At 46.0% G+C, this 26093-nt stretch overlaps 1 protein-coding gene across 1 annotated transcript in view; it reads right to left on the bottom strand.

The window, feature by feature from the left end:
- The window catches only part of ANO4 (anoctamin 4), a 445798-nt gene that overhangs the window by 16063 nt on the left and 403642 nt on the right, over positions 1-26093 (bottom strand). Inside the window, exons 19-28 of the mRNA XM_077168293.1 lie at positions 24083-24165; positions 20195-20335; positions 18338-18502; positions 17198-17234; positions 14969-15080; positions 14060-14117; positions 13823-13920; positions 11990-12132; positions 5250-5402; positions 3645-3792 (exon numbers count right to left, since the gene is read on the bottom strand). Of these exons, the coding sequence (XP_077024408.1) occupies positions 3645-3792; positions 5250-5402; positions 11990-12132; positions 13823-13920; positions 14060-14117; positions 14969-15080; positions 17198-17234; positions 18338-18502; positions 20195-20335; positions 24083-24165 (1138 nt within the window). The remainder of the gene's footprint in view (positions 1-3644; positions 3793-5249; positions 5403-11989; positions 12133-13822; positions 13921-14059; positions 14118-14968; positions 15081-17197; positions 17235-18337; positions 18503-20194; positions 20336-24082; positions 24166-26093) is intronic.

Genomic DNA, 26093 nt, shown 5'->3' with positions numbered 1-26093 from the left:
CTTGAGACATGGAGTCGCGGAGATGCACGGGGGGGGGGACAGTCCGAGACATGGAGTCGCGGAGATGCATGGGGGGGGGAGACAGCCCGAGACATGGAGTCGCGGAGATGCACGGGGGGGGGGGGGTGGACAGCCCGAGACATGGAGTCGCGGAGATGCACGGGGGGACAGCTGCAGGATAGCAGAACTCACGGGGGCAGTCCGGGCCCTGGCCGGCACAAAGGGTGCGGGCAGGGAGCCCAGCGGCCCCGACACCGCCTGACCTTGTCATGGCAGAGAAGCCAGGGACAGTGGAACGAGCAGTAAGGGAATGGGATGGAGGCTGGCTTTTTGCAGAAAGACAAGGTAGTTTATTTCTACGGAGCACTTTTGATTTGGGGTCAGTTTAAATTGAAATGTGGCCTTTCCACAGCTGGACTAAATCAAAATAAGAGGATTTTATGATGTCTGCCCACACGCCCTCAACAGCCTGTGATTTGACAATGATGCTCCTCTATGAGCTCAATAATTTCGAAAGCATTTCTAAATTGGAAAAACAAGGGCTGTGAGGCAGAAAGTAAGATTCATGAAGAAGCACATACAAGTGCAACTATCTGAAAATGAGAAAAGAACCAATGCAATTAAAAGATGAAAGCTAAATCTGTAAATACTGAAAGTGGCAGAAGGCGTAAGTCAAAGAGAAAAGTTTCTTAACAGTAGCCCTGGGAGACACAAAAAACTGAATTAAGAAGGCTACTAGATAAACTTTAATCACAATGAAACAATGTCTTCAATCTAGTAGGCTGTCAACATTCTAAGGCTTATATTTACTATCTACTGCACACAGCTGGCCCCATTTACCAACACACACGCGCACACGTGCACACAAACCCAGACCCCATGGATTTCATCATACTGGGAGTTAAGGGACTGCAGTGACCTTTAGGGTTTAAGGTTGGGTGGGTTTACTGTTGACTGAGCTAAAGCACTCCTCATTAGCCATGGCCTGGGGAAAGCAGCTGCACACGGGGTCACAGACCTGGCCCAGGCTCTCCATTCCTGAACCTTTCATCTTTTTCTGCTTCTCTAAGCAAGGATAGTAATACATGTCCCATGCCAGGGCTATTTTGAGAACCAAATGGGAAACAGGTGAAAGTTGAAGGAAAGGAAGCTTTTTAGTCTAAATCAAGTAGAAAATATTGATAAAAGTTGTTTAGAAAATGCCTGGGAGTATAACCTAAATCTTCAGCTCTGTCTTTAAATTGGATGGTACGCTCATTTGAAGTTGCTAGATCATTGGTGTCTAATGGCCACACTGCTATTTCAGTAAGCAGCGTAAATGAAGGCTCTTCAAACATTCGCATGGTGAGCTTTCCCCACATGCCCCAATCATCTGCCTTGGTGCATTTATAGAGGATTAATTATGAAACTGGACCCAGGACCGGTATACATGAATTCGGCAGACTTGAGTGATGTGTAGTAAGGAATTTGGCCTCCCAAGAGAGGCTGGCTTTTGTCCAGGCCCCTTGTGGGTAACTGAGCCTCTGGGGTGCCCCCTAGTGCCGGGGTGACTTTTGTTATTCCCAGCGGTCTCCATGCTGCCCTTTATGCTAACGGAGTGGGGTGTTATTAGGATGGGGCTGGCTGTGCTGGGAAGCCAGGCCTGTGAGGAGAGGGCTCTGAGCCACGGGGCATCGCCCCAGCAGAGGAGTGGGGAGGGGGACAGAGTTCAACTTTGTGCACACTGGTTAAGTCAAACGCTGCCTGCACTGGGAGTCACAGGAGGAACCACTGTCCAAGAAAGGATCTTCCAGAAGACAAGACCGAGCAACCTGCCGGGGCTTTCCCAGAAAACGGAACAATGGGGAGCACCCTACAGCGTTCCAGACACGCTATGCCTGGTGAGAAACCAGCTTGGGTCCAGCACACACGGCTTCTCAGAACGGACAAGTGTACAAGACGGATCAGCTACTCTCCACTCTGAAGACCCCCTACGTGAAATGGAAAGTGCCTGCCAGCCATTCAGAACATTTCCTCGGCTGTGTCCATGTCTGTTCCATACAAGCCTCCCCTTTCCACTTCCCAGGCAGAGCTCCTTGCCACTTCCTTTTTGGTGCTGCTTGAATTGATTAGTGCCCAAATAAACTTTAAGAACATTTTAAATGACTTAGTTTATCTTTGCCATGATGAGACTGATAAAAACCCTGGGCACAAAGCTCGAGTGAGTGCCCCTGATTTCCTAATACACTTGGATGCAATAGGGGACGACTGCTTGGGGAGGGGACTCCCCGCATCCGAGACCCCCTAGACTGTGCACCACGCACCTCTTCAATTGGCTCCTTGTTTGCATCTTTTTTGCTATAATAAAACTTAAGTATAGAGTGTTCTTTGATTCTGTGAGTCTAACTGAGGGGCTACTAGGAACCCCTGAATTTGTAGCCTGATCAGCAGCGCGGGTGGCCCTGGGAAACCTCTAATTTGCATCAGGAGTCTGAAGTCAGGCAGTCTGGAGGGCTGTGCCCTGGGCCTGTGAAGCCTGAGCTAATTTCGGGTGGGCGGTGTCTGAATCCTTGCAGATGGGCCTCCTGTTCAGTGGCATTTACCCCTTGGGGCTGACTGAGCTACAGTGGCTGGGGGGTGTGTATGTGTGTGTGTGTGTGTGTGTGTGTGTGTGTGATTTAGTTTGGCTCAGGCCTGTGCACGGGTAGGCGAGACTGACTGAGCAGCCGCTGCCATGTGGATGGTTCCATAGTGACCTTCACACATCAAATCCCACAATTAGAATTTTATTGTTTTGGCTTTAACTAAACAGGGATTTTCCTCCTTTTAATGTATGCTAAGACTTCTTGGCCTTTTTCTAAGGTTCTGGCAGAGTACAGAATGAGCACTAGGGGACATATTAGAATTTTGTCTAAGTTTATCTGCCCAGAAACAAAGCACCCTGGCACTGGGGAGCCACAGAAGTGATGTCAACTAGTCAGGGCCCCCAGGGGTTCAGTCCACTCAGTTTGCCTGGGCTTATACAGACACTGCTCAGGCTAGTAGTGTTCCAGACACCTCCACTTCCCAGGCAGCCAGGCCTGTGAGGAGAGGGCTCTGAGCCACGGGGCATCGCCCCAGCAGAGGGGTGGGGAGGGGGACAGAGTCCAACTTTATGCACGCTGGTTAAGTCAAACGCTGAAAGGATCATTTACTTACTTATCCCACAAATATTCACCAATCACCTATGGAGTGCTCAGCAGATGGCTGCGTATTTCCCCTGTAAAATCTGCAGTCTACATATCATAACACATGATGAATCAGGTTATAATCATCCTTTTGCAAACTCATAAAAATGGCATAACTCTACACTGCGCCATGTATCACTTTTTTTGCCACACACATTAGCATAACACACATTTCTGAGGTCATAGCAGGTGGGGGCTGGGGGCAGGAAAATGAGCGATCACAAGTCTCACACTGGGTTTCATCTAAAAGGTGTCAGATTTGTGGCCGCCCACCCCTCAGCAGACCAGGATGTGTTTGCTTTAACACACTTTCATCACAAGCCTTCCCGTGCTGGGCTTGTGCCCCTCCATCCCAGCGTGGGGCCCTCGGGCTGAGTCCCCACCAGCACACAATGCCTGGGTGGCAGCCAGCTCATGATGGTCCTGAGGTGAACTTACTTCTGTCCAGCTTCTCCTTGACCCGCACAAGGTCCGTACTTGTAAGCGTACACCAGGCGGGGAATGAAGTCAGAGGTTATCGCTATGACAAACGCGTTAGTGATGACAGAGAGAATCCCGATGCCTTCCAGAATTCCATACCAAATTCCTGTTCAAAGAGAAAGTGTCATATCAGTTCCAGGCATAACAGTGGAGGTAGGCAGTATGAACACAATTGGAGAAACTAATTTTTAGTAGTTCTTTCCATCCGTTGGTCTCTTCATCTTCCCAAATGCTGGCACCTGGAACCAGCGGCAAGAATCTATGTTCACAAATGCCCTGGCACTGAAGGAGTGTCTGTGGGAGTGCCAATGCTTGTGACTTCATAACTGGGGCTCAGACACAAGTCAGAGAACTGTGGTCGGTGAGAAGGTTCTGAAACACCTTCTACTAAGATGGGCACGTGCAATGCAAGCGGGTCACCAGACTGCAGGCTCTTCAGTGATGTGGCACTTTTGTTCAGTTTGGAGGCCCTGTCCCTGACATGCTGTCCCAGAGTAGGTGCTTACTAAATGCATGTTTGTTTCATGTAGAGGCTAAAAGGCCACTGTGGCACAAACTCACAATAGGCAAAAGACAGAAACAACCCAAGTGTCTATCAGCAGGTGACTGGATAAACATAATGTGATCGAATCATGCACCGGAATATTACTTAGTCGTAAAAAGGAATGTAGTGCTGATACATACCACATCATGGACGAACCTTGAAAACATGCTAAACAAAATAAGCCAGACACAAAAGGACATATGGCATGATTCTACTTATATGAAATATCTAGAATAAGCAAATTCATTGACACAGAAAGTAGATGAGAATTACCAGAAGCGGGAGAAGGGGGGAAGGGAGATATATTGCTTAATGGGGTCAGAGTTTTTGCTTGGCTGATGAAAATGTTTTTGATAATGGATAGTGCTGATGGTAGCAAAATATTGTGGAAAAATAATACCACTGAGGTGTAATAAAATAGTAAATTTTATGATAAAAAAGTTGCAATACAAAAAAAAACCCCAATACAATAAGAAAACACTATGAACCCAAACTACCCACATTCAACTCTCTCCCAGGCACACTGGCTGAGAACCTGCACCATGCTAAGCAACAAATGCAGAAATGAATAAAAGACAATCTCTGAATTCAGGGAGCTCTCAAGATGTCCGCACCTTATTCAACTCTGCACCACTAGTCAAAGACCATAGGCCATCTCTGCTGCTGGAAAAACTGGATTATACTTTGTGTAACTCAGGTAAACATTCAGGGAAGAGCAAAACAAAGTGAACTAATTAAAAAGGAAATAAGTGATAAAAATAAATCAAATTTTTAGATTCTAAAATCTTAAGATAGAAATAAACTGGGAATTCATTTAAGCACAAATTCTCTAGCACTAGAAATGATAAATTTCCAAAAGGGCAACTTTTACTTCTTGTCTAATAATATTTAAAGTCAACATATCTTTTTTTTCAAGAATTAGTCGACTCATCTCAGAGTGATCTAAAGTTGGTGTTTTTTCCTACTTTATCCGTCACATGGTTGGTATCTTTTAAACATCACACCTCAATGCACCTTACCTATGTCTTTGGCCCTCGAAGCTAGAGGTCGCCTCCACTGTGTGACAAATTTGTAAGCGTCAAGTCGGATTTCAATGACGTTATTCAGTAAGGCCAGAAGTGGTGCTAGAGGAAAAGCTGCCACAAAGATAGTTGTGAATCCAAACTGAAGAACTAGAGAAGAAAAAGGGAAAGAGAACAAAGAGTATTGGATTTTTTTGTTTGTTTGTTTGTTTTTGCATGGGCAGGCACTGGGAATTGAGCCTGGGTCTCTGGCACAGCAGGTGAGAACTCTGCTACTGAGCCACTGTGGCCCGTCCAGAGTATTGGTTTTTAATGACTATTTTCAAACGTATAATAACCTCAATATATCATTGTCTTAACCCTTACATTCCTCAGTGCAGAAGTGCAGAGGGCATCTTTTCCAGACAGACAACCAGGACCTGGGGAAAGGAAGCACTCTCTGTGCCTGGAAGCAATGAGGACACAACATATTGGTGTCACGTTCCCTGATATGATGCACTGAGAAGTACCAACATCACTTCTGGGGCTCTCCTGCCAAATGCATAGCCTCAGTCTAAGCATGAACAGACCTCAGACAAATCTAAATTGAAGGACCTTCTACAAAATGACTGACCAGAGCTCTACAAATGTGTCAAGATCATGAAAAACAAAGTAAGCCTAAGGAACTGTCACACGTCGGCGGAAAGTAAGGAGATATGACAGTGAGATGCAATGCTGGATCCTGGACGGATTGTGGACCAGAAAAAGATATTAGGGGAAAACTGGCAACATTGAAATTAGATCTGCACATTAGCTAATAGTATTGTAATTTCCTGGTTTCAATAAATATGTAAGATGTTAACATTAGAGGAAGCGAGGGGAAGAACTTATGGCAACTCTGTATTATTTTTCCAAGTTTTCTAAAAGGATAAACTTACTTCTAAAATAAAAAGTAAAAAAAAAAAAAAAGAGAGAGAGAAAAAACAAAGAAAAAAAAAGACAGTCTCTGATGCAAAACAATCAGACATGATAGTTGACAAAAATTTTATTGGACACTAAAAATGTACCTGACTAATGAACGACTGCATATTTTGTTTTTACTTTATAAAATTGATTTTAGAAAGTAACAACAATAAAACAACTAATGCATATACCATTTCCTATGTATTGGGCACTGAGCTAAATACTTCATATAGACTCTCTCATTAGATTTTCACAACAACACTGAGGAAGCCACTACTATAATTTCCCTCATTTTACAGGCCAGGAAACAAGCACAAACAGGTCAAGGTATTTGCCCATCACATACAACTAAGAAACCATTCTACTCTGGGAAGTGTGGCTCTCGAGTCCTGGAGAGCTGGTCTTGTCCCCAGGACACCACCCTCTCCACTGCCCCTTGTCCCCGGGACACTGCCCTCTCCACTACCCCTTCTCCCTGGGACATTGCCCTCTCCGCTACCCCTTCTCCCTGGGACACTGCCCTCTCCGCTACCCCTTCTCCCTGGGACACTGCTCTCTCCGCTACCCCTTCTCCCTGGGACACTGCTCTCTCCGCTACCCCTTCTCCCTGGGACACTGCCCTCTACACTACCCCTTCTCCCTGGGACACTGCTCTCTCCACTGCCTCTTCTCCCTGGGACACCACCCTCTCCACTGCCCCTTGTCCCTGGGACATCGCCCTCTCCACTGCCCCTTGTCCCCGGGACACTGCCCTCTCCACTACCCCTTCTCCCTGGGACACTGCCCTCTCCAGCTGCCCCCTAGCTTCGGTCATGTTCACACTCAGTCCTATGCTGGATGTCCTCACCCATCTATAGGTGTAAGCATTCCCCCTTTGTCTTCCCTGACTTCACCTTTCCATGAGTGAGTCTACCCACTGCCATGCCTTCATTAGTGTCTCTCTGATGAGCACTCTATATCCTATATCTCTAACTCTGACTCTTCTCAAGGAATTTCCAGTTCTTTGTTATGCTACAGAAACCACCACTCCCCTAACCAATCTCTCAATCTCATCCTTAGAACTGTTCCTCCTTTCATGTCCCACCCCACACTGCAGTCCTTTAGTATGAGAACTGGGTCTCAGCTACGTCAGCCTTCAGCCACTAATCTTCAAGTCCAGACCCTTAGACAATGCCTCTCCCTCTTCTCCACCGGCCCTGCTAGAGTTCAGGCTCTGAGGCAGTTGTCGGGCTTCTTGGCCTCAAACTTTTTCCCTACTCCCCAAGGCCATTGCTGTCACAGTGCCTGTGACTCATCACTTCTCTGCTCAAAGCTTTTCAGTAGGTTCTCATAAACTAAAACCCAGACTTTTTCACCATGCCATTCAGGAAGCTCAATGATTTGGCACCAAGCAAACTTCCAAGCCTTGTGCCCAAACTTGCCCCCTACACCAGACAGGTCTCCCAAACCATCCACTCCTGTCACACTAGATTTCTGGTTTTACGAAGACCCATGATATACTTGTCTGTTAATACAACCCTCTGGTGAAACTGTATTCTGCCTTCCAGGGTAGGCTCAAATGTGCCCTCTTCTGCAGCCTGCCTTCAGTGGAACGAACTGCTCCTTTCTCTGTGTCTCCCACAACTCTGCTTACATCGCCACCTTGGAACTTCTTTAATTCTTCTTGGTTTTCATTGCTTCTTTACCTGTCTGTGTCCCCTACTGCACTGGGCTTCAGAAAGGCAGGAATGGTGACTTCTCTAGGTTTCTGTGTCCACATTCCGGTGACAGTGAATCTGCGCATGGAGGGTCCTAAACAATGCTTACAAGGCACCAAATAATGCGTGTTCAATGACTGACTGGCATGCAATTACAGTGAAGGTTCCAGGAAAGCAAACCTACCAGATTAAACTTTTTTAGAGTCTCAGTTTAAGTTCTAGGTGTTCTTAAGAACAGGAGTGATATTTGTTGGGGTTTAGCAAACCATAGCAGTTAGCACTATCTAACTGAAGCTTGCATAAGAATAGCCTCCAGAGCAGCCTCTTGACTCCATTTGCTCTGTCTTGGCCACTGATGCCTTGTTTTATTATACTTCTTTCCCCCTTTTTGGTCAGGAAGGCGTTGTCGATCCCATGGTGCCAGGGTCAAATTCCTCCCTGGAGTCACACCCCATGTTGTCAGGAGACTTTCATCCCTGGATGTCATGTCCCATGTAGAGATGTCCCTTTCATTTTGCATGAGGTTTTCAAGGTCTTCTCAACTTGATATCTACAAATCTAATACCTTTTAAAAATGGATTTATAATCCAATACATAAATATATCTCATTTTGACTTATCCGTCCTTAGACAGTCTCTCTTCATATACTGCATTTTCCACATTCTCTCTGTACTTTCCTTCTGGGACTCCTCTTATACATATTTAACACCTTTTAACTGTTTCTCATATTTCTTTTATATTCTGTTAGGTTTTTCTAGTTTTTCTCTCTCTGTGGCTATTTTTATTGATGTATCTTCATTCTTAATAACCCTGTCTTCTGCTGTGTCAGTATGCTATTAAACCTATCAGATGAGTTCTTTATTTCAGATGTTGTGTTTTGCAATTCTAGAATTATTTTTTTATATATTCTAGTTCTCTTTTGGAATTCTCCATCTTTCAAATTATTTTGTTGGTATTTTCCTCTATTTTTAAATTAATCATAGTTATTTGAAAGTCCTTCTGTGCTAAGTGCAATATCTGGATCATTGTGGGTCTCCTTTGCCTCTTGAATATTGGTTACATTTTCCCACCTCTTTGCATGTTTAGCCATTTTTTATTGTTTGCCAGACATGATGAGGCTCTAAGTCAAAGGTCAGCAAGCTATGGCCAGCAAGCCAAATCTGGTTGACTGTTATTTTTTAAAAAATCATTATTATTTTAATAATAATAATACTATTATTATTATATTGAACTAAGAATTATTGTAAAATTTTTAAATGGTTCCATTTCAAATGGTTATATAAGTACCTACACAAGAGATTGAATTTTTCCTCTTGGGCCATAAAGCCTAAATTATTTCCTATCTATTCTGTTAAGAAATGTTGTTAGTGTCTGCTCTGGATGATGCTCTTTCCCACAGAAAGGCTCTCTTTCTCCTCCTGTTCTTAGGCAAATGGGGGTGGGATGCGCCCAGCAGTCCAAGCAGGGGTTGAGCTGGGCTGGCTCTGGGCTGCAGGTTTTGTAGAGCTCAGTCCACCTCGGTTTGTGTTTGTTCCCTGATCGCAGACCTTTTGGGTTTTGACTGTGAATCTGATGGCAATCTCTCTTCTCAGCGTTGATCGACAGCAAGAGATTCGGTTCTTCCCTCTGGAAGGTTTGAAGCTTAGTTCATTAGCCTCCTGCCCATCACATCTTCAAAATATTGTGTTGTTAGAGATAAGGAATGACTTTACATAATGACAATAGGGTTAATTCAACAGTATAACAAGCCTCCTGAATTGTATGTACATAATAACATGGCTTTAAAATATTTAAAGGAAAACTTGACAGAACTAAAAGAGACCAACACAAATCTACACAGGTGAATTCTTCCAAATATATGAGGAAGAAATAATAACAGTCTTACACAAACTGTTAAAGAGAATTTTAAAAAAGGAAAATTATCAAACCTTTTTAAGAGCCTACCCTAACAAGGATAGCAAAATCTGAAAGAAACATTACAGGAAAGAAAAACAGTTATAGTGCAATATTTTTCATGAATGTACATTCAAACAAAATAAGAGAGCAGGAAATTGAATTCAGCAATTAAAGAAAAGATACTGCATCATGACCATGTAAGTTTTCTCAGATTTACTTCATTGATTTAACAATTTTAACAATTAAAATAAGTCAATGAAGTTTACCATATTAATGGAACAAAGGAGAAAAACCACGCGATCATCTCAACAGGTTCATAAAATTCATTTGATGGAATCCAATACCAGCTCTCAATGGTAATTCTCTGCAAACTTTTTGGTAAAGGGCCAGATCCTCACAAGTTTAGGCTCTGTGGCCCCTAGTCTCTGTCCCAATTACTCAGCCCTCCTGCCGCAGCATGACAGCAGCCACAGAAAAACAGAAATAGAAGAGTGAAGGATGTTGCTGTGTTCCGGTGAAATTTTATTTACAGAAACAGGAAGTGGGTAGGATTTGGCCTGTAGGCAGTGTTTGCTGATCTTGGAGTGACATGGATTTTGTTTACAAGGATGTAAATATGTGAAAACTCATTGATCTGTACACTTTTGATATACAGTTTCTTTTCTTTACACTACTTCAGCGAACAAACTTTTAAAAATATAACAAAAATGAGGAAGACACTAAGAAAACAACATAGCAATAAGGATGACATACAGTCAGGAGTCCCTGGCCTGCCTATGACACTTCTGTGGTTTGTTTCTGGCATCAAGACATGTCTGTGGCTGGAGTCCTACCAGGCCTAGCCCCATAAAGCTTGTTTCCAAGGACTGAACATACTAATATTATTGTTCATTTCATTTTTTATGGGAGGAGAGTCCACTAAGAGGCATTAAAGTGGTTAGTTCTCTTAATGAATTCCCTTTATTATGTTTCATTATTAATGCTCACTGATTTCTTTTCCAAGTTATATCATTCTGCCACTCTATAACTGAAACTCCAAAAACATCAACAGAGACTTAGGACATAAGCAATCTAAGAAACCTTAAGCATCAATTCTACTACTTCAGCTTTCAGATTTGTCCAGAAAGAACTGCTTCATTCAAAGTAATGCATCTTACCCACCTTCACCTCTGTTCCTATTTTATCAGGGTTTAACAAATCTAAACAAAACAAAAGGAAAAAAAAAAAAAACCCCAAACCAAAAACAAAACCATAAAATAACAGAAAAGATATAGACACTCAATGTATCTGCCAAGGGATTTTATTAGCTTCTAAAAAGACATTATGGATTATTTTCCTGGTGGATAAGGAGAATAGGAAAATAATAAATAATGAAATAGCTAATATGTACTAAATACCCATTAAATTCTTTCTATACTTTAACTTATTTATCCAAAGATTCTATGAAGTAGTTACTCTTATTACTATCCCATTTTAGAGAAGAGCAAACAGAGACAAAGAGAGGTTTTGTAATAGCCCAAGTTCCCACAACTAGTAAGTACCATGGTCTGGATTTTAGCTCAGATAATCTTCCAAAGCCCATGCTCTTAAATACATGCTAAGACAAAAAGCTTGAGTTTGACTGTAGAGAAACTTATTTCCTTAAACTAAGTATAGTGGAGTTTAAGCTCTCCTCGGTTTCTGGCACTCCTTGCCCAGCAGAGATGGCCACCCCACTGGAATCCCACTCTAATCCCTGCAGCCTCATATCAGTTCATGCACGCAGCCCTTCCACCTCTGCCTACCAGCGAGGAGACTCTGGAGGCTAGAAGTGTGCTTATTCTTTCTTGTATCTCTGGTGCATGCACAGTGCAGCCTGGCACACACCAGGGCTCAACCATGGTCTGCTGAATGAGTGAACCAACCACTCACTTTTCCTTTGGTCCTTTTCCCTTTGGTCACCGCGTTTTCAGCCCCACTTGCGTTTCCTGGCGCCTCATTACAAGGTTCAGGACACGTGTCAAGAAAAGTGTGAAGTGACTAGGCCTTGGGCACCATGTCTCTGGGTGAGTTTCTTAGAGCAAGACACTCCTTCCTCTGCATCAGCTTAGGCATCCCCCAACGCTGAGGCCTCTAGGTAACGGGTATATGCTTAGCTGAATGTAGCTACAGATATAAAATTCACGTTTATGATTAATGGGATAAAGTAGAATATTTTCATACTCATTTCCAAGTATTCATCGAAGAGCCCGTACGCATTCATTGGCTGGAGGTTGTAGTCTTTTTCCCACTGCGGGAAACTTATTTTCCTTTCAGTGCCATGTTCCTGCCGTAGTTTCCTTCTGGTCCACCAATTCTGAATTAACCTGCACAACAAGAACAATCTCTTTTTTAAAAAGTTACTGTTCTTAAGACTTTAAGTAGATGGAAAGAGAAGATTATCAGAGCGTACAATCATACTTACAAAAAAATTCAGGAGAGGTTACCAAGGAAATAAAGCCTCTGGGTTGGAAGAAAATAACATGGCTTCTACACTTGAAGCACTTGTGCTTGCTAATAAACAGAATGGTTGATGAACTTAATTTAATCATTCATGATGCTTTATCAGGTTGTCTTGCTTTTGAAGAAGGATAGAGAACCAAGAACTTCTATAAACAGATCCTCCAGCACAAAAGCAACCCCCAGACATCTGAGGCTAGGAAGACTGGATCTAGGGGCTTACCCCAGGAGCAGGGGCAGTCTTGCCCAGTGGGCACTGACCTGCACATTCTGGCTTCAGGGGCCTAGAAGAGCTGCACACCCACACAGGGTAACCCCCTCTCGGCACTCCGCTGCCTGCACGTCCACAACAGGACTTGCCTGCTTTTGGCTCGAGCTTAACATACTTGAACTTCTATGAAAGTGCGTCTCACACTGGGGAGGTTCGTACATTAACTCTCAGCAGTGCTCAGAAAGCAGCTCAAGATACGGGAGACGCTGAGGTCCCTGTGCTGCAGGGGGCAAGGGAAAAAGTTGTGGGGCATCTGAGGGTAGAAGTACAAAAAAGGTATGGAATAAAGGAAATGTGGGGTAAACACTGAAGTAAAAGTCTGTCTTTCTCACAGTGTTGCTCTATGCCCATGTTACTAGGAGATAAAATCTACTTCCCTTGATGTCTGTGACGTCCAAATGATGGTTTACACTTCGGCATGCAATGCTTCTAGTGCTTTTAGTCTGTGCTGCATTTAAAAGAAGTTTTATAGAAAATACCAAATTCTTGGAATAAGGTTTCTAAAAATAAATCTAAGAATAAAGAATTCCTGGCACCATATCTGAAGGGGAGTTAAGGGATGACTTCCTGAAGGGAATCAAGTTCTGGTTAACTCCCTGGCTGCGTGGTCCTCCCCGAAATCTGGAGCCCTCTACAGAGCACTGAGCTGACGTGGAAAATGCTAGGTATGGAATTAAGGCTGAAGTGGAAGAAGCACTGTTGATTTATGTCCCTTTAAAACCTAACTGACCAGAACTGAGCAAACACAGCAGAAATCAAGGTTACCCTTTCAAAGGCGACGCAAGGCTTTGCCCACTGTCGTCAACATAAGCTGCTCTCACCAGGTGATAGTTTTTGACGTTTAAGATATGCTGAGTTAGAAACACTCCAGTTTCTTTTCTGAATCTCTGACCTTTCCTCCATTTCATAAGTTCTTTTCCTGTACAGCCTGAACTTATGGTAGTTTAAGAATTGCTGTCCATGATTTATCCCTCCAGAACCGCTCTCATATTGAAATGGGGGGCGGGGATCTGGTTAACGTGTGGTTAAATAGCTACAGACCTGCAATGCTAGAGCCCAAAGGGTAAAAGGCACTATTTAATGTAGTTTTCAAACAGGTATTAATATTTAGGGATTCACAGAGATTTCTTAAAGAATGCTCCCTTTGATCATATAACTTGTGCTCCGTCTTCCAAAAGAGACACTGGCCTAATGGCTGAGTCTGCGCTGCTTATCTTTCTTGCCACACCTAAAAAAGCAAAAATGAGCAATGCTGCCTCTTCACGATAGCTATCTAAGATACTTACGGGTAGCCAAGCTCCATGAAATTATTCCAGGTCTGCTTTAGCACCATTATGATACCCATCTGCATACAGAGATCAATAAGGCATCCACTAGGGTGGCACTGCAAGGTAAGCGAACACAGGAAGTCAAGAATCAATGGAGAGGAAAAGAGGGTGTCTGGTTTCTCTACCGCACAAAATTGCCTGAAGGCAGTTTAATGCAAGTCTGTAGGAAACAAGGAAAGATGGGAGAATACAGACCTCTTCTAGTCTCCATCTGTTTATCAGCCTCAAGTAGGCACCTGGGTGTCCAGTAAATCTTCAATACAGAAAAACAAACCATTAGCATTCTGTAGGTCTAAACCTTCGGTGGATATTGTAGTTAGTTTAGCACATCCACCAAAGTAAATGAATGGTGTGGTAAGTACTGGGGCTGAGGGGATCCAGCAACCCTTCAGAGCTGTCACAACTACAGTTTTGGAGCTCTCTGGAGGACAGCTGCTCTTCTGACCTGTCTGCCAGCGGCAGAGGCCAGTTCTCATGACTTGTCATGACTATTACAACTTTCTGTTGAGTATATATATCAAATGGTCTGGCTTGCATAAGCAGCAGGTTTACTCCTGGATTTAAACACATTATGATCTTTTTGAGTAACAGTAATGCCAGATTCTATTTATTTATTTACGTGGGCAGGCACCGGGAAACGAACCCGGGTCTCCAGCATGGCAAGCGAGAACTCTGTCTGCTGAGCCACTGTGGTCCGCCCGCCAGTTTTTGTTTTTTTTTTTGAAATTAAAGTTTTTGATTAGAATTCCATGCTGCAGTAGCCAGTAACGGAGAACAGGCTGCTGCTGCACCATCTCACCCAACCCGACCCCCCGCCCTTCCCTGGCTCCCCAAATGCTTCCAAATGTAACATAATTCATGGCACTTCAGTAAATATGGGATCCTTCCCAAATCCTCGTCTACTGTTGGATTTAGCAGTCAGCTCTTCCCTGGGATGGGAAAGGAGGTGGTTTTGAGATTTGGGAAGGGAAAAGAAGAGGTTACTTTTCTCATTTTATGCTTTGTATGAATCACCCAAAAAGCAGGACCCCGTCACCCCCCATCAGGGAAGTCTGAGCACTACCCACCCCAGCCTGGGAGGGTGTGGTGGGGTCAGTTTCTCACCTTCCGAGGAAGAATGCAATGTAAAACGTGGAGCTGTTCAGATTGACAAACTGAAAAAGAAACATTTTCAGGGTGAAGCTGTTCTCCCACTCAGACTCTGTGCGAGGCTGTTCTGTGGACAAAAGGGGAGCAGAGTTTGAGAGGCTAAATCTGACCCGCTGTCTACCCCCTTCCCCCACGCCCCTCCTAACAGCACCGTGGCAGACGTGTCCTAAGGAAACCAGGAGATGGCAGAGTGCCTTCAGACACGATGTGACGGACTAGGCATTCGTGAGACCCCAGAAGCCTGCACATCAGCTCCATCAAAGGAGTGGTGGGCAGCAGAGATGGACTTGGCAGTGGAGCCATACCACCTAGCTTACTCACTGTTATTGGATGCCCAGGACCCTGCTGTAGGGACAGCCTGCTTTCGAGGCAAGCCCCAGGCCAGGCTCTCTGCAGCGGCCTTGGGCTCCCAGTTTAGGCCTGGAGGATGGGGCCTGTGTGCAGTCCACTTCCTGCTCCTAAAACCTCTCAGCCTTAATGTCTACTTCTGGTTGTAATGCCAGGTGCTACGGGTAAGAGGGTGTTAACCCCCATCTCGGGATGCGGTGAACACTTGGTCTCTGCCTTTTGCCCTGATCGATCATTTTCCCTTGTCAGGGACAATACTCGGGAGATGACCTCATTTTTAGAGTTTTTACTGTATATTACCATTTGCATGTTACAACTTTGTGACCCCAGGAGTGAATTCTCATTTTCTAACATGTCTCCTTCCACAAAGCAAATGCTTCTTGGACATTGCCGTAGGAATCAAAATATGCACCTACTGTTCTCAAGACCCAACCTCCAACTTGAAAGCTCACGTCAAATGCACTTATCCTTCTCGAGGACCTGTACCTTCACCTCAAACAATGTTTAACAAAATGTATTTACTGCAACAGTATTTTATCTGTCTTCATATTCCCTGAGCTTCTAATTGTCCCTCTAATATTTTACCCTATCAATTCCTTTTCCATGAAATATAGCTCAAAACGTCCCTGAGAATATATCCAAAAAGGAAAGGGGATAAAAAGGGAATCTGATTTAAAATGGTTTAAATATCAGTTTCAGAATGAGGCTGTACTACTGAGGGCAGAAAAGACAAAGGATTCTTAAGGGTAAGTTTTAGCTTTATTTCACTTCTGCTTATATAGGAAGGTCTCCTGGGTTGACAACCAGCTCTCAGGAGAGAGGCCTCTACTCGGTGTCCCTCCATGGACAGGTCTGGGTGTATCTCCACTGGCACCTCTGCCAGCCTGGACCGAGGCTCCCCGGGCACACTCTGCAAAGGGCAGTGACCTCTTTTGTGGACATAAATCATCTGTTTCTACCTTTTTGGGTAAGGGGTAGTGGTGATGGATGATTTCAGTGGCACTCAAAGAGGTATGTAAAGTGCCCAACATAGCAGAGCTCATTAAATGGCATCTATTATTATAATGGTTACTATAAGTGACTATAGTACTATATATACTTATGTGACTTTTTTCCCCTTTGGACAAGCAGCCCATATGGGGATGAGCTAAAACAGTCTTCATGCGGGACTTTGTAACGTTCTCACGTTGCAGAGAGTAAATGACCAATTCCGTGTTAACAGAATGGGGACAAATTCTATGTCATGAAAATGTGGTATGTGTACAGCTTTTTGCGGGCTATCAGATTATTCTGGTGCTTTATGGGGTCAGAGAAATGTTTTTAGGAGGGAGTTGTTCATTCTCTAGATAAGTGCTATTTCTACAAATGTCACTGTTCGCTCACCTACCTACATCTCTAGTAAAGACTCCCAGACTTTCACCAATTAATGTTGCTATGATTTGATATAATATGAAAACTTGTTACATTTTTAATTAAATGAAAATTGTTAGGCAATAACAAAATGAACAATTTTCTAAATGATATGGACACTTTATACACATGCTTTGGGATGCCAATTTTTTTATGAATTAAGAGAAAGGCTTTGTTAAATTACATTAGCTCATGACAGATAAAAGTCTGTGACAGGTTTTAAAACTTTAGGTAGAAAACATCTCCAAATACTAAACATTTAAACAATGTTCTGCTGCGGAAGAGAAAAATTATTGCATGCATTTCCAAAAAAAGGACTATATGTCTTTTCAGCAGCATTTCAAAAATGAATTTTTGACAGCATCTTTGAAAAGGTATCTTTCAGACCACAATTCTGTACTGTGAAATAAAAAGGGTTCTACCTACCTAAATTCGTCAAAAGCAGCGCAACTTTTTCATAGAGCTGTAAAATAAATTCCATACATTTAATAATAAAACTGGAGGTGTTCTAAAATATAATTTTAAAGGAAATAGGTAACCAAGTCATAAGTGAAAATAATTTCATTAAGCATCCACTGATCAAACAATGAAAACATTTTGAACAACAACTGACTTTAGTATTTTTAAAATCTCATTTTTTATTTTGGAGTGAGTAGTTCTGTGGCCACAAGGCAAAGGTGGAAGCAGGAGACCGGTTAGGAAGCAGATCCAGATGGGAGATGCTGGGGACACGGACCAGGGCGGTGGCTGGGGAGGGTGAAAAGTGACCGAATTCTGAGCACATTTCCACGATGAGAAAACCAAGCTAAGGGTTTTAGTGGAACAGCTACTGTGGGGAAGGCGGTGGGAGGAGCTGATTTTGGAGGTACGATTGGGAGGTTGGGTTTGAACGTGTTAGGTGAAGACGGTCGAGTAGGCAGTTGTTTGTTTTTTGCATGGGCAGACACCGGGACTCGAACCCGGTCTCCAGCCTTGCAGGAGAGAACTCTGCCTGCTGAGCTACCGGTGTACCACCTGAGTAGGCAGTTTAATATGTGAGTTTAGGGTTCAGGGGAGAGAGCTGGCAAAGCACACATTTGAAAAAAGCCAGAGATCAACTATTCAGCACAAGCAGCCGGAACCACCCTGAATTTTTCCATGCAAGGTTATTTCAAGGGGCATTTTGTCTATTGACTACCTTCCAATCCTTCAGAATCAAAAGACGGAAGCTAACAATGCTGAGCCATGTAGTAGTTCTGAGCTGGACCCTTTAAATGCATGCTTTCTCTAAGTCTCCATGATCTCCAAAGGGCTATAGGATGTCATTTTATTACACAGCTCAGGGAACTACGGTGCAGGGAAGTTAAGTGTCTTGTCCAGTCTCACCCAGCTAGAAATTCCAAAGTCTAGATTTGGAGCAAAGCTGTCGGACCCCAACTCCTGAGCCCAGCTTCAGGTCGGACGCTTTGCCAGGCAACGGGGCCACACAACAGACCCAGCGCTCTGAGACTCGGGCCCTTTCGCAGCAGGAGAGAGCCCCGCCAGCGGCTCCATCTCAGGCGTGCGCCTCCCGCGTGGCCCACTCACCACGTTCAGCAGCATGATGATGCAGAAGTTGATGCACACGGCGGTCCCCGTGGTGGCCACCTGAGAGTTGTTCCTGATGAACGCCCACTTAAAGGCAGCGAACGTGCTGACGGTCACCACCCTGTAAATGACAATCCCGAACACGGCAGCGATCACCACGCAGATCTGGCAAGAAGACAGAGGAGAGGCAGTAAGCACCCCGGCGGGAGGATTCCCAAGGGCCCCTGCCACCTGGACAACCCCCCCGGCTGGCAAAGGAGACGCAGCTATGGCGGTAGCGACTCAGGAGACCACAGCGAGAAGCACTTTTCACCGTGGTTCACACGCTCTCTAGCCTGTTGCTACTCTCTGTGATATTCAAATAGGAATACTGCTTGAAAGTTGATAATCTGTTTAAACATTGGGGTAATGCTTTACCAAGCAGAATTCTGGAATGAGCAGATGAACGAATATTTATTATGAGATATATGCACGTCACTCCTCTTAAACTGTGTATTGGTTTCCTACCACCCTTAGGAGAAAAGCAAAGGCCTAACCGTGCCTGCCAAGCTCTCTCCAGACCTATCAGGCACCAGTGCCTTTCTGTCTGGGAACCCAGGCACACTAGCCTTCTCTCACAGCTTCACATGGCTAAACGCCCTAATCTTCAAGGCCATTTCCTTTCTAAAATACCTGCCCACCCAGTCCCTTGTCTGTCTGTCCGTCTCTCAGACACACAGAACCTAGCAAACACCTACCCACTCTTTACTCTCAGCTCAAGAACCACTTCACAATTGGAGCTTTTCATAACCCCCAGATTATTTCTTTGTTAGACGGTACCTATACTTTTCTTTCAGTATACGATTTGCAACTGAAAACAACTTGTTGGATTATTGTCAAGGTCTCCCAAACTCCATGAGGACAGGATGGTACCTGATTTTTGCCCACTGTGCGTTCTGAAGCATTGAGAGCTCCTGGTTGGTGCTCAGTCACTTGTTGAATGGACAACTATGTAACAGGTTATTAATCTTATTAATCAGATATATGCAAAGAATGAGGCATCTTTCTCCAAAGATTTCATGGTATTTGAGAACAATAGGGTGCCTTGCATGTCTATGAGATCACTAAAATTTGAGGCTCCAAAATGTTTTGTGACTCTCAATAGGTGACTTACCTAACACGTCTTAGAGCAGATAACTTCATCTACCTAGTTATCAAAACCTGGATCTTAAAGTCAGTCCTCAGGATGGCTGAATATACCAAATACATGGTGGCTTTCAGACAAGAGTGGCGATGTGGTAGAACGAACAGACTGCTCACTTGACCGAGGCAATGAACCCCGACTCAGGGGCCACTGACCAGTACTGTGACCTCGGGCAAGTATCTCATCCTCTTGTGACAGCACAGGGAAAACCAGAGTGTGTTGTGCACTGTAAGGGTGAATGTCTTCACTTATAATCAGGTTTTTACACATATTTTTAGCATATATGGGGTCATATGGGCACAGTGAAGAAAAGTTTGAGAAACATCACTGTAGGTTCTAGCTCATATTTTCAGTTCTTTTCAGTGTGGCATAGAGAGGAAGTGGGATGTACTTTGGATTGAAATTGTCTGAGCTCAAGTTCCACCTTGACCGCTTAACCTTTTGGCTCACCCCCGCCAGCCCTCGGCCAACCCCAAATGTTAGGGCGCCTCACTGCTCCAGCTGTAAACGGGGTGCCCACCCCACGCCTGACCAGCCCACAGTGCTGTGGGGACTGAGCAGCACAGCGCACACAAACGCTTCGTAGAATTAAGCAAATGCTGATTTGGTTATAGCCATAGTACAGTTTTGAACTTTAGGAAACAAGCAAAGATTTTATTTTAGAAGTTCCAAACCATAAAAAATATTCCAGATGCAGAAACAATGAGTCTGCTGCATTTATCTGTGAATGCTTGATAAGGTTCTGGCTTTCCCGAAATGGGGTTCATCCGCTCTTTCTTGGAATACTTCGCTTCAAACTGGGGCCGAATTTCTTCCTAAAGAACAGACAGACACATTTATATGCATTGAAGAGCTGCTCATACAAACAGGAAAAAAATCTCATTATTTGTCCACCATAGAAACGGGGTCAACCAAGGAGGTGTGCCTGGAGACCCAGGTTTAAATGTTTGGAAATCAGTCACTAGAAAAAAACCTAAAGGATCAAAGCAGACCAATCATCACCAAAAGGCAGTACGACTTGGACGAACAGTTACGCTTCTCTGCTACCTTACTAAACCATGCTTTGGGTTGCAGCAAAGATGCTTGAGCTCCAGACAGACAAACCGAGAACACCGATTTAGAAGAGAACCTCTTGTCCTGCCCCCAGTGACTTGAAACAATTAATGAGATTTTAATTTTATTGCTAGGGAGTGATGCCGACCCTAGGACAAGGAACACTTCCAAACAGTAAAAAGTTCACAATCTGTTCTGTGCATTGTACGAGCAATGAAATTCTTAGTTTTTTTCTGTAATTCTTTTCGTATTTTTAGATTTTGACAGCTAAAAACACGGTGAATTTATTTTCAATAAGCTCCTACAGGAGTCGTTCACCTTTCACCAATATATTTTACGTACTTTCTTAAGTGACTCCGAAAAGAAGCTTAAAATCCTTTCAAATCTAGGTGTCACCCAGGCTCCTCCAACGACGAATCAAGCGGAGACTTCATTTCAGTTGGTTGGACCCCCTAAGCCTGGAGGAAAGTGGCGGGGCAGAAGGTCAGGACAGCCAGGGCCGCGGGTGGGGAAAGTGGCAGCACAGGCTGGAGAGCGGGCGGCCTCCCCGCGTCCAGCCAGGCGCTCCGGGGAGGCAGCGGCAGGCAGAGGCGGTCACACCCAGGCCCTCTTCCTCCCATCTGTCTTAGGTGGCTCCCCGGGAGGAGATGAGAAGACTAGGTCTGGACTCTCCTCTTTGGGAAGCACGGACCAGGCCAGAGGCGTCCGGCGCGGTGGGGCTCGGCGCCGGCGTCTGGACCCGGCCTGGGAACTGGCTGGAGCACGTCAGGTGCCCGCAGGGACACCTGCGCGGGAAAGCAGCGCTCAGGCCCCAGGGCTCGGGACACAGAGGCTCCCGAACGGCAGGGAGTGTCCACCCCAGGGGCTTCTCCACTTCGGGCCCACCAGAAGGGCCAAAGGGGACCTTCTGACCGGTTTGGTCAAAGTTCATTAAATAGTGTCGTACTTTAGAGCTGAAGCAGGAAAATGTCACAGCTCTTCGTCTAATCATGGAAAAGTTCAGAGTTTTCATGATTAAATCCTCTGTCCAAGGCGATGCGGTAGTATAGAGGTGACTCCGCTTCCCAGGACAGCACCTGCCACTGCATGGCGGAGGCTCGGCTGGGGCACCCCACGAGCCAGCGGGACGGCGTCACCGCCAGAGCGCAGGGGACACGGAGCGCGAGGGACGCGGTGGGGGGTGCTGCGGGACAGCCGGGCTCGGGGAAAGCTGGGCGCGGGAGAGGAGGACGCGGGGCGCAAGATAGCAGGGCGCGAGGGACGTGAGGCGCGGTATAGCAGGGCGCGGGGCGCGGGATAGGAGGGCGCGGGATAATCGGGGCACAGGGGACGTGGGATAGGGGGGACGCAGGACGCGGGATAGGAGAGCACGGGGCGCGGGGGACGTGGGACGTGGGATAGGAGGGCGCGGGGACGTGGAACGTGGGATGGGAGGGCGCGGGGCACCGGATAGGAGGGTGCGGGGGACGCAGACGCGGGATAAGGGGACGCGGGATGGGGGATAGGAGGGCGCGGGGCGCCGGGGTCGGAGGGTGCGGGATAGGGGGACGTGGGACGCGGGATAGGAGGGCACGGGGAGCGGGGGACGCGGGGAACGCGGGGCGTGGGATAGGAGAGCGCGGGGGACGCGGGGTGCCGGGGACGTGGATGCGGGATAGGGGGACGCGGGGTGCGGGATAGGAGGGCGCGGGGCGCGGGACAAGAGGGCGCGGGGTGCAGGGGCACGCGGGGCGCGGGATAGGGGGACGCGGGGTGAGGGATAGGAGGGCGCGGGGGACGCGGGACGCGGGGGACGGGGGGCGCGGGATAGGAGGGCGCGGGGGACGCAGGGCTCACTGGAGCAGGCTTGTGGCAGGATGAGAGAGCTTTACTGGAACAACGGCGACCAAAGGCCCCAGAACCACTCCTACATCTGAAGCCTACTCAGATGTGTTCATGGCGTCGGATGAAAAGGCTGCATGATTCATGAGGTGCAATTTCCAGGGTTTTGGTTCTGTATTTAATCAAGATGATGCAAGTCTGACAGGTTTTAAAGCGGGCGGCACCGTCTAGGACGGTGGGGAGCGGCTGGCCGGGCCCGTCCGCGGGTGCGCGCGTCTGAAAAGACGTCCCCGGCGTCGGGGCAGATCGCTCAGCTGAAACCCTGTCGCCTCTCACCGAGAGCAAACGGACAATCCGGGAAAACACTTTCAGCAGAGTGAAAACCAAACTCGTGGTGCATGAAGACGCATCTGGTTAAGAAAACTATGAAAAAACTTATAAACTATAAAATCTTAGCCAACTTTAACCACAACCAATGAAATTCACTTCCAACAAGAATTCTGCAACTTTCTACGTCCATCCACCTTGTCCTACGCATTCCCGTTTCTCATTCTCAACAATCAATCACTTTAGGGGGAAAAGCACTCCCTTTCATAAGGTGCAATTTATGGGAAACCAAAAAGCAAAACAGCAACAAAAACTTGTCAAAATTATTTCCCCATAGTCCTCCTAGAAGATTCCTTTTAATTTATAAAAACATATGCTTGTGTCGTGGGAGAAAATCACCCACCATACCCACGATCACGTGCAGGATGAACTGCTGTCTGACCTACCAGCACTGCAGGGCTGCGGGGAGAAGGGACGCGAGCGGTAAGAGAGTGGGAACGACAGGAAGGGCGGAGGGGGGGTGTCAAGCTGACGCGCCTTCGAAGAAAAGCAGGGTCCCAGGGCGCAGGGGGTGACTGCCCAGCACACGTACTAGAAGCTTCAGACAGAAACCGGGCAGGAGAGAGCATCAAGCCAGAGCCCCACATCTGCCCTGGAAGGGGCAGGGGGGAGTGATGCGGAGGCGACGCTGAGGGCTGAGCTGAGCCCCCTGACCCTCTCACTGGAGCCGGCCCCACCAAGCGGGCAGGGCCGGGGAGGAGCGTTTTCTCCTCAGCTTTCCACAGGTGGGCGGGGGGCAGCGTTTTCACCTCCGCTTTCCCCACGTGGGCGGAGGGGGGAGCGTTTTTTCCTCCATTTTCCCCACGTGGGCGGGGGGGGCGTTTTCTCCTCCATTTTCCCCACGTGGGCAGGGGGGGCGTTTTCTCCTCCGCTTTCCCCACGTGGGTGGCACTTGTGAGTCCCCACGCGTCTGGTTCGCTCCCTTGGCGTGGCTCCGTTGGAGGTTCGCCTTCATGTGCCTACAGTTGTAAAACGACTACCCTGTTTCTGCTGAAGTGAGGAGAATGGAGCGCATTTAAGGAAACTGAACAAATTGTACAACCAATCCTGATGCCTCCATCTACAAGTGAAATGCTTTACTGAGCCATGGAATTTTATTCCATAAAGGAACCAAAATGTTGTGTTTATTATTTTTTTAATTTCTGCCAGTCCCTTTCCGTAGCGCGTGAGCTGTGCTGCGCGAGGCGCCGAGAAAGGCGTCTGAGCACACGCGGCGTCCGCCACAGGGCGCAGGGCGAGTGTGCAAGACGCTGCACTGCTGGTGACGCACTCTTAAAAATTCTAAGGTGAATTATACAAACCTCCTCTTCTTCCCAGTCTATTAAATCCCAGTCATAAGCAATCACTGCTCGCCGTCTCTTCCAAAACTCCAGGAAAACGGTGGCTGGAACAGACAGAAGGAGAAAGACATTTTCAAACGACAGTGAAGCCAGCGGCCAGCGGCCCTGGCAGGACGGAGCGCTCGGAGCCAAGGCGGCCGCTGCGAAGGGAAAGCGCCCTGAACCTCCTGGGTCGCTAACCGTCCCTCCACGAGGACGGCGTTCTAAAAATCACACAGTAAAAATGAGAGATTCCATTTAGAATTAAGCTGGCTGACAAACGGAGGCAGAAGGACCTGGTGGAATGCTGCAGCTCCGGGGACGGAGAAGCCGGAGAACGCGGCGCTCACACCTTCCTAAGGGACAGAGTGCTTATTTCTAAAAGCAGGGGGAGGCAAGGGCAGAAAGAACCAAACCTAGCAGTTCACTTATATTTAATTGGCAGTGATTTTTTTGTCCCCCCAATACTCCTCATTACAAATATCTATGTAAAATGTATTTTCCTATTTTATTGGAGGAAGGGAACTTGTTGCCTCTTTTTCCTCGAAACCACCTCTTTGTAGTCGCAGTGAAGGCAGAAATGTTTGTCTTTGAGGACCTCTTCCAACAAGGTGGGGTAGTCGCCCTCCCCACCCACAGGAACCCGGACTTACCCTCATTTGGTCAAAGTAATTTTCTACTTGATTCAATTAAAAATATCTGTTTAAATGAATTACTGAGCCTTATACAATGGCAAAGAGATTGAAAAATAATCAAGAAACACTCCTGCTGCCCTGAAAGCCATGGCCCAGATGAGGACACACACACACACCCATCCATCGTGACACCCGAGCAGAGAGAGTTGGTGGCTCTCGCTGCAGGACTGCAGGGTCTTGCTGGGCAGTGAGGCTTGGCAGAAGGGAAAAATACATATTTGAAATCAGTTCCTTGGAAATGATAAACCTCCAAATGCCTATTCCAGAGAAAGATAATTACTTTCTTGCTTTCCATTCCCTCTTGCTCTCACACTATCTCCTCATTCAGACATAGAAGACATAACTCTAAAATAAGTCACTAGAAGTAAGTCACAGGTAAAGGGTAATTGTTCAGAACTCTCTAGCATGTGACCTACACATTCCTGGGCTGGAAATCCAATCAGTCAGCTTTACTAATCTTTGATTTCCTCATGTGCAAAAGAGAGAAAATAATACAGGTCTGTAATCCCTTATCTGCAATTATAAAATTCAAAATATTCTGAAAACTGAAAGTTTTTTCTTAAGTTTGGCACAAACTCATCTGGTGGTAAGATCTGACCTGAGTGGATATGAAGCTATTTATAGCCTCAATTTATCCCTCTAAAGAGAGAATATTCATGCAGTGAAAGCAGCCATATTAATATATTTAAATATGGAATCTCTCTGCAGACATAATATATGTTCTATATACCATAGCATCACATATCACCTGGAACTATGTTGCTTGATTAAAATGTACATTTCTTTTCTGGATTGATCCTTAAAAAGTCAATAATTCCTAAGGGTTATGTCAAGACTTTCTGGGATATGGAACTCTTTCCACTAGAACTTGGCCCAAAATACTTCCTTTTCTCAGCTAAAACTTCAGAAGGCTTAACCTTAATATCAGAATTTTAAACTCTTTAGATTCCAGTCTATCTTTCTGTGTTGCTAGTGATTCTTCTAAACCCAAACTGCCCAAGTCAGCTTGGGGGGTTCTACGGAGCCACATACAGGATTTAGTTCAAATTACTAGGCTCTAAACGCTCCTGCTGCCCATGCTGTCCAACCGCCCGTGCTCTGACTTACAGGCTAATCCACAGCAGTTCCCACACACGAACTGTTTAAAGCCTGCTTAGCTTTGTCTGCACTGTTTGCTCAGCTTGTGCTGTTCTTCCCTATTTGGGTCCATCCGGTCAACTCCGACTCTTGCTTCCAGATTCAGCCCTACGTGTTCTGCAAGCAGTTTCCCAGAATGCTCTCTCTCATGCTGAGTTGTG

The sequence above is a fragment of the Tamandua tetradactyla genome, chromosome 7, assembly GCF_023851605.1.
Source record: "Tamandua tetradactyla isolate mTamTet1 chromosome 7, mTamTet1.pri, whole genome shotgun sequence".
In the NCBI taxonomy this organism is placed as follows: Eukaryota; Metazoa; Chordata; class Mammalia; order Pilosa; family Myrmecophagidae; genus Tamandua; species Tamandua tetradactyla.
This window is presented reverse-complemented; position numbering and strand designations above follow the sequence as displayed.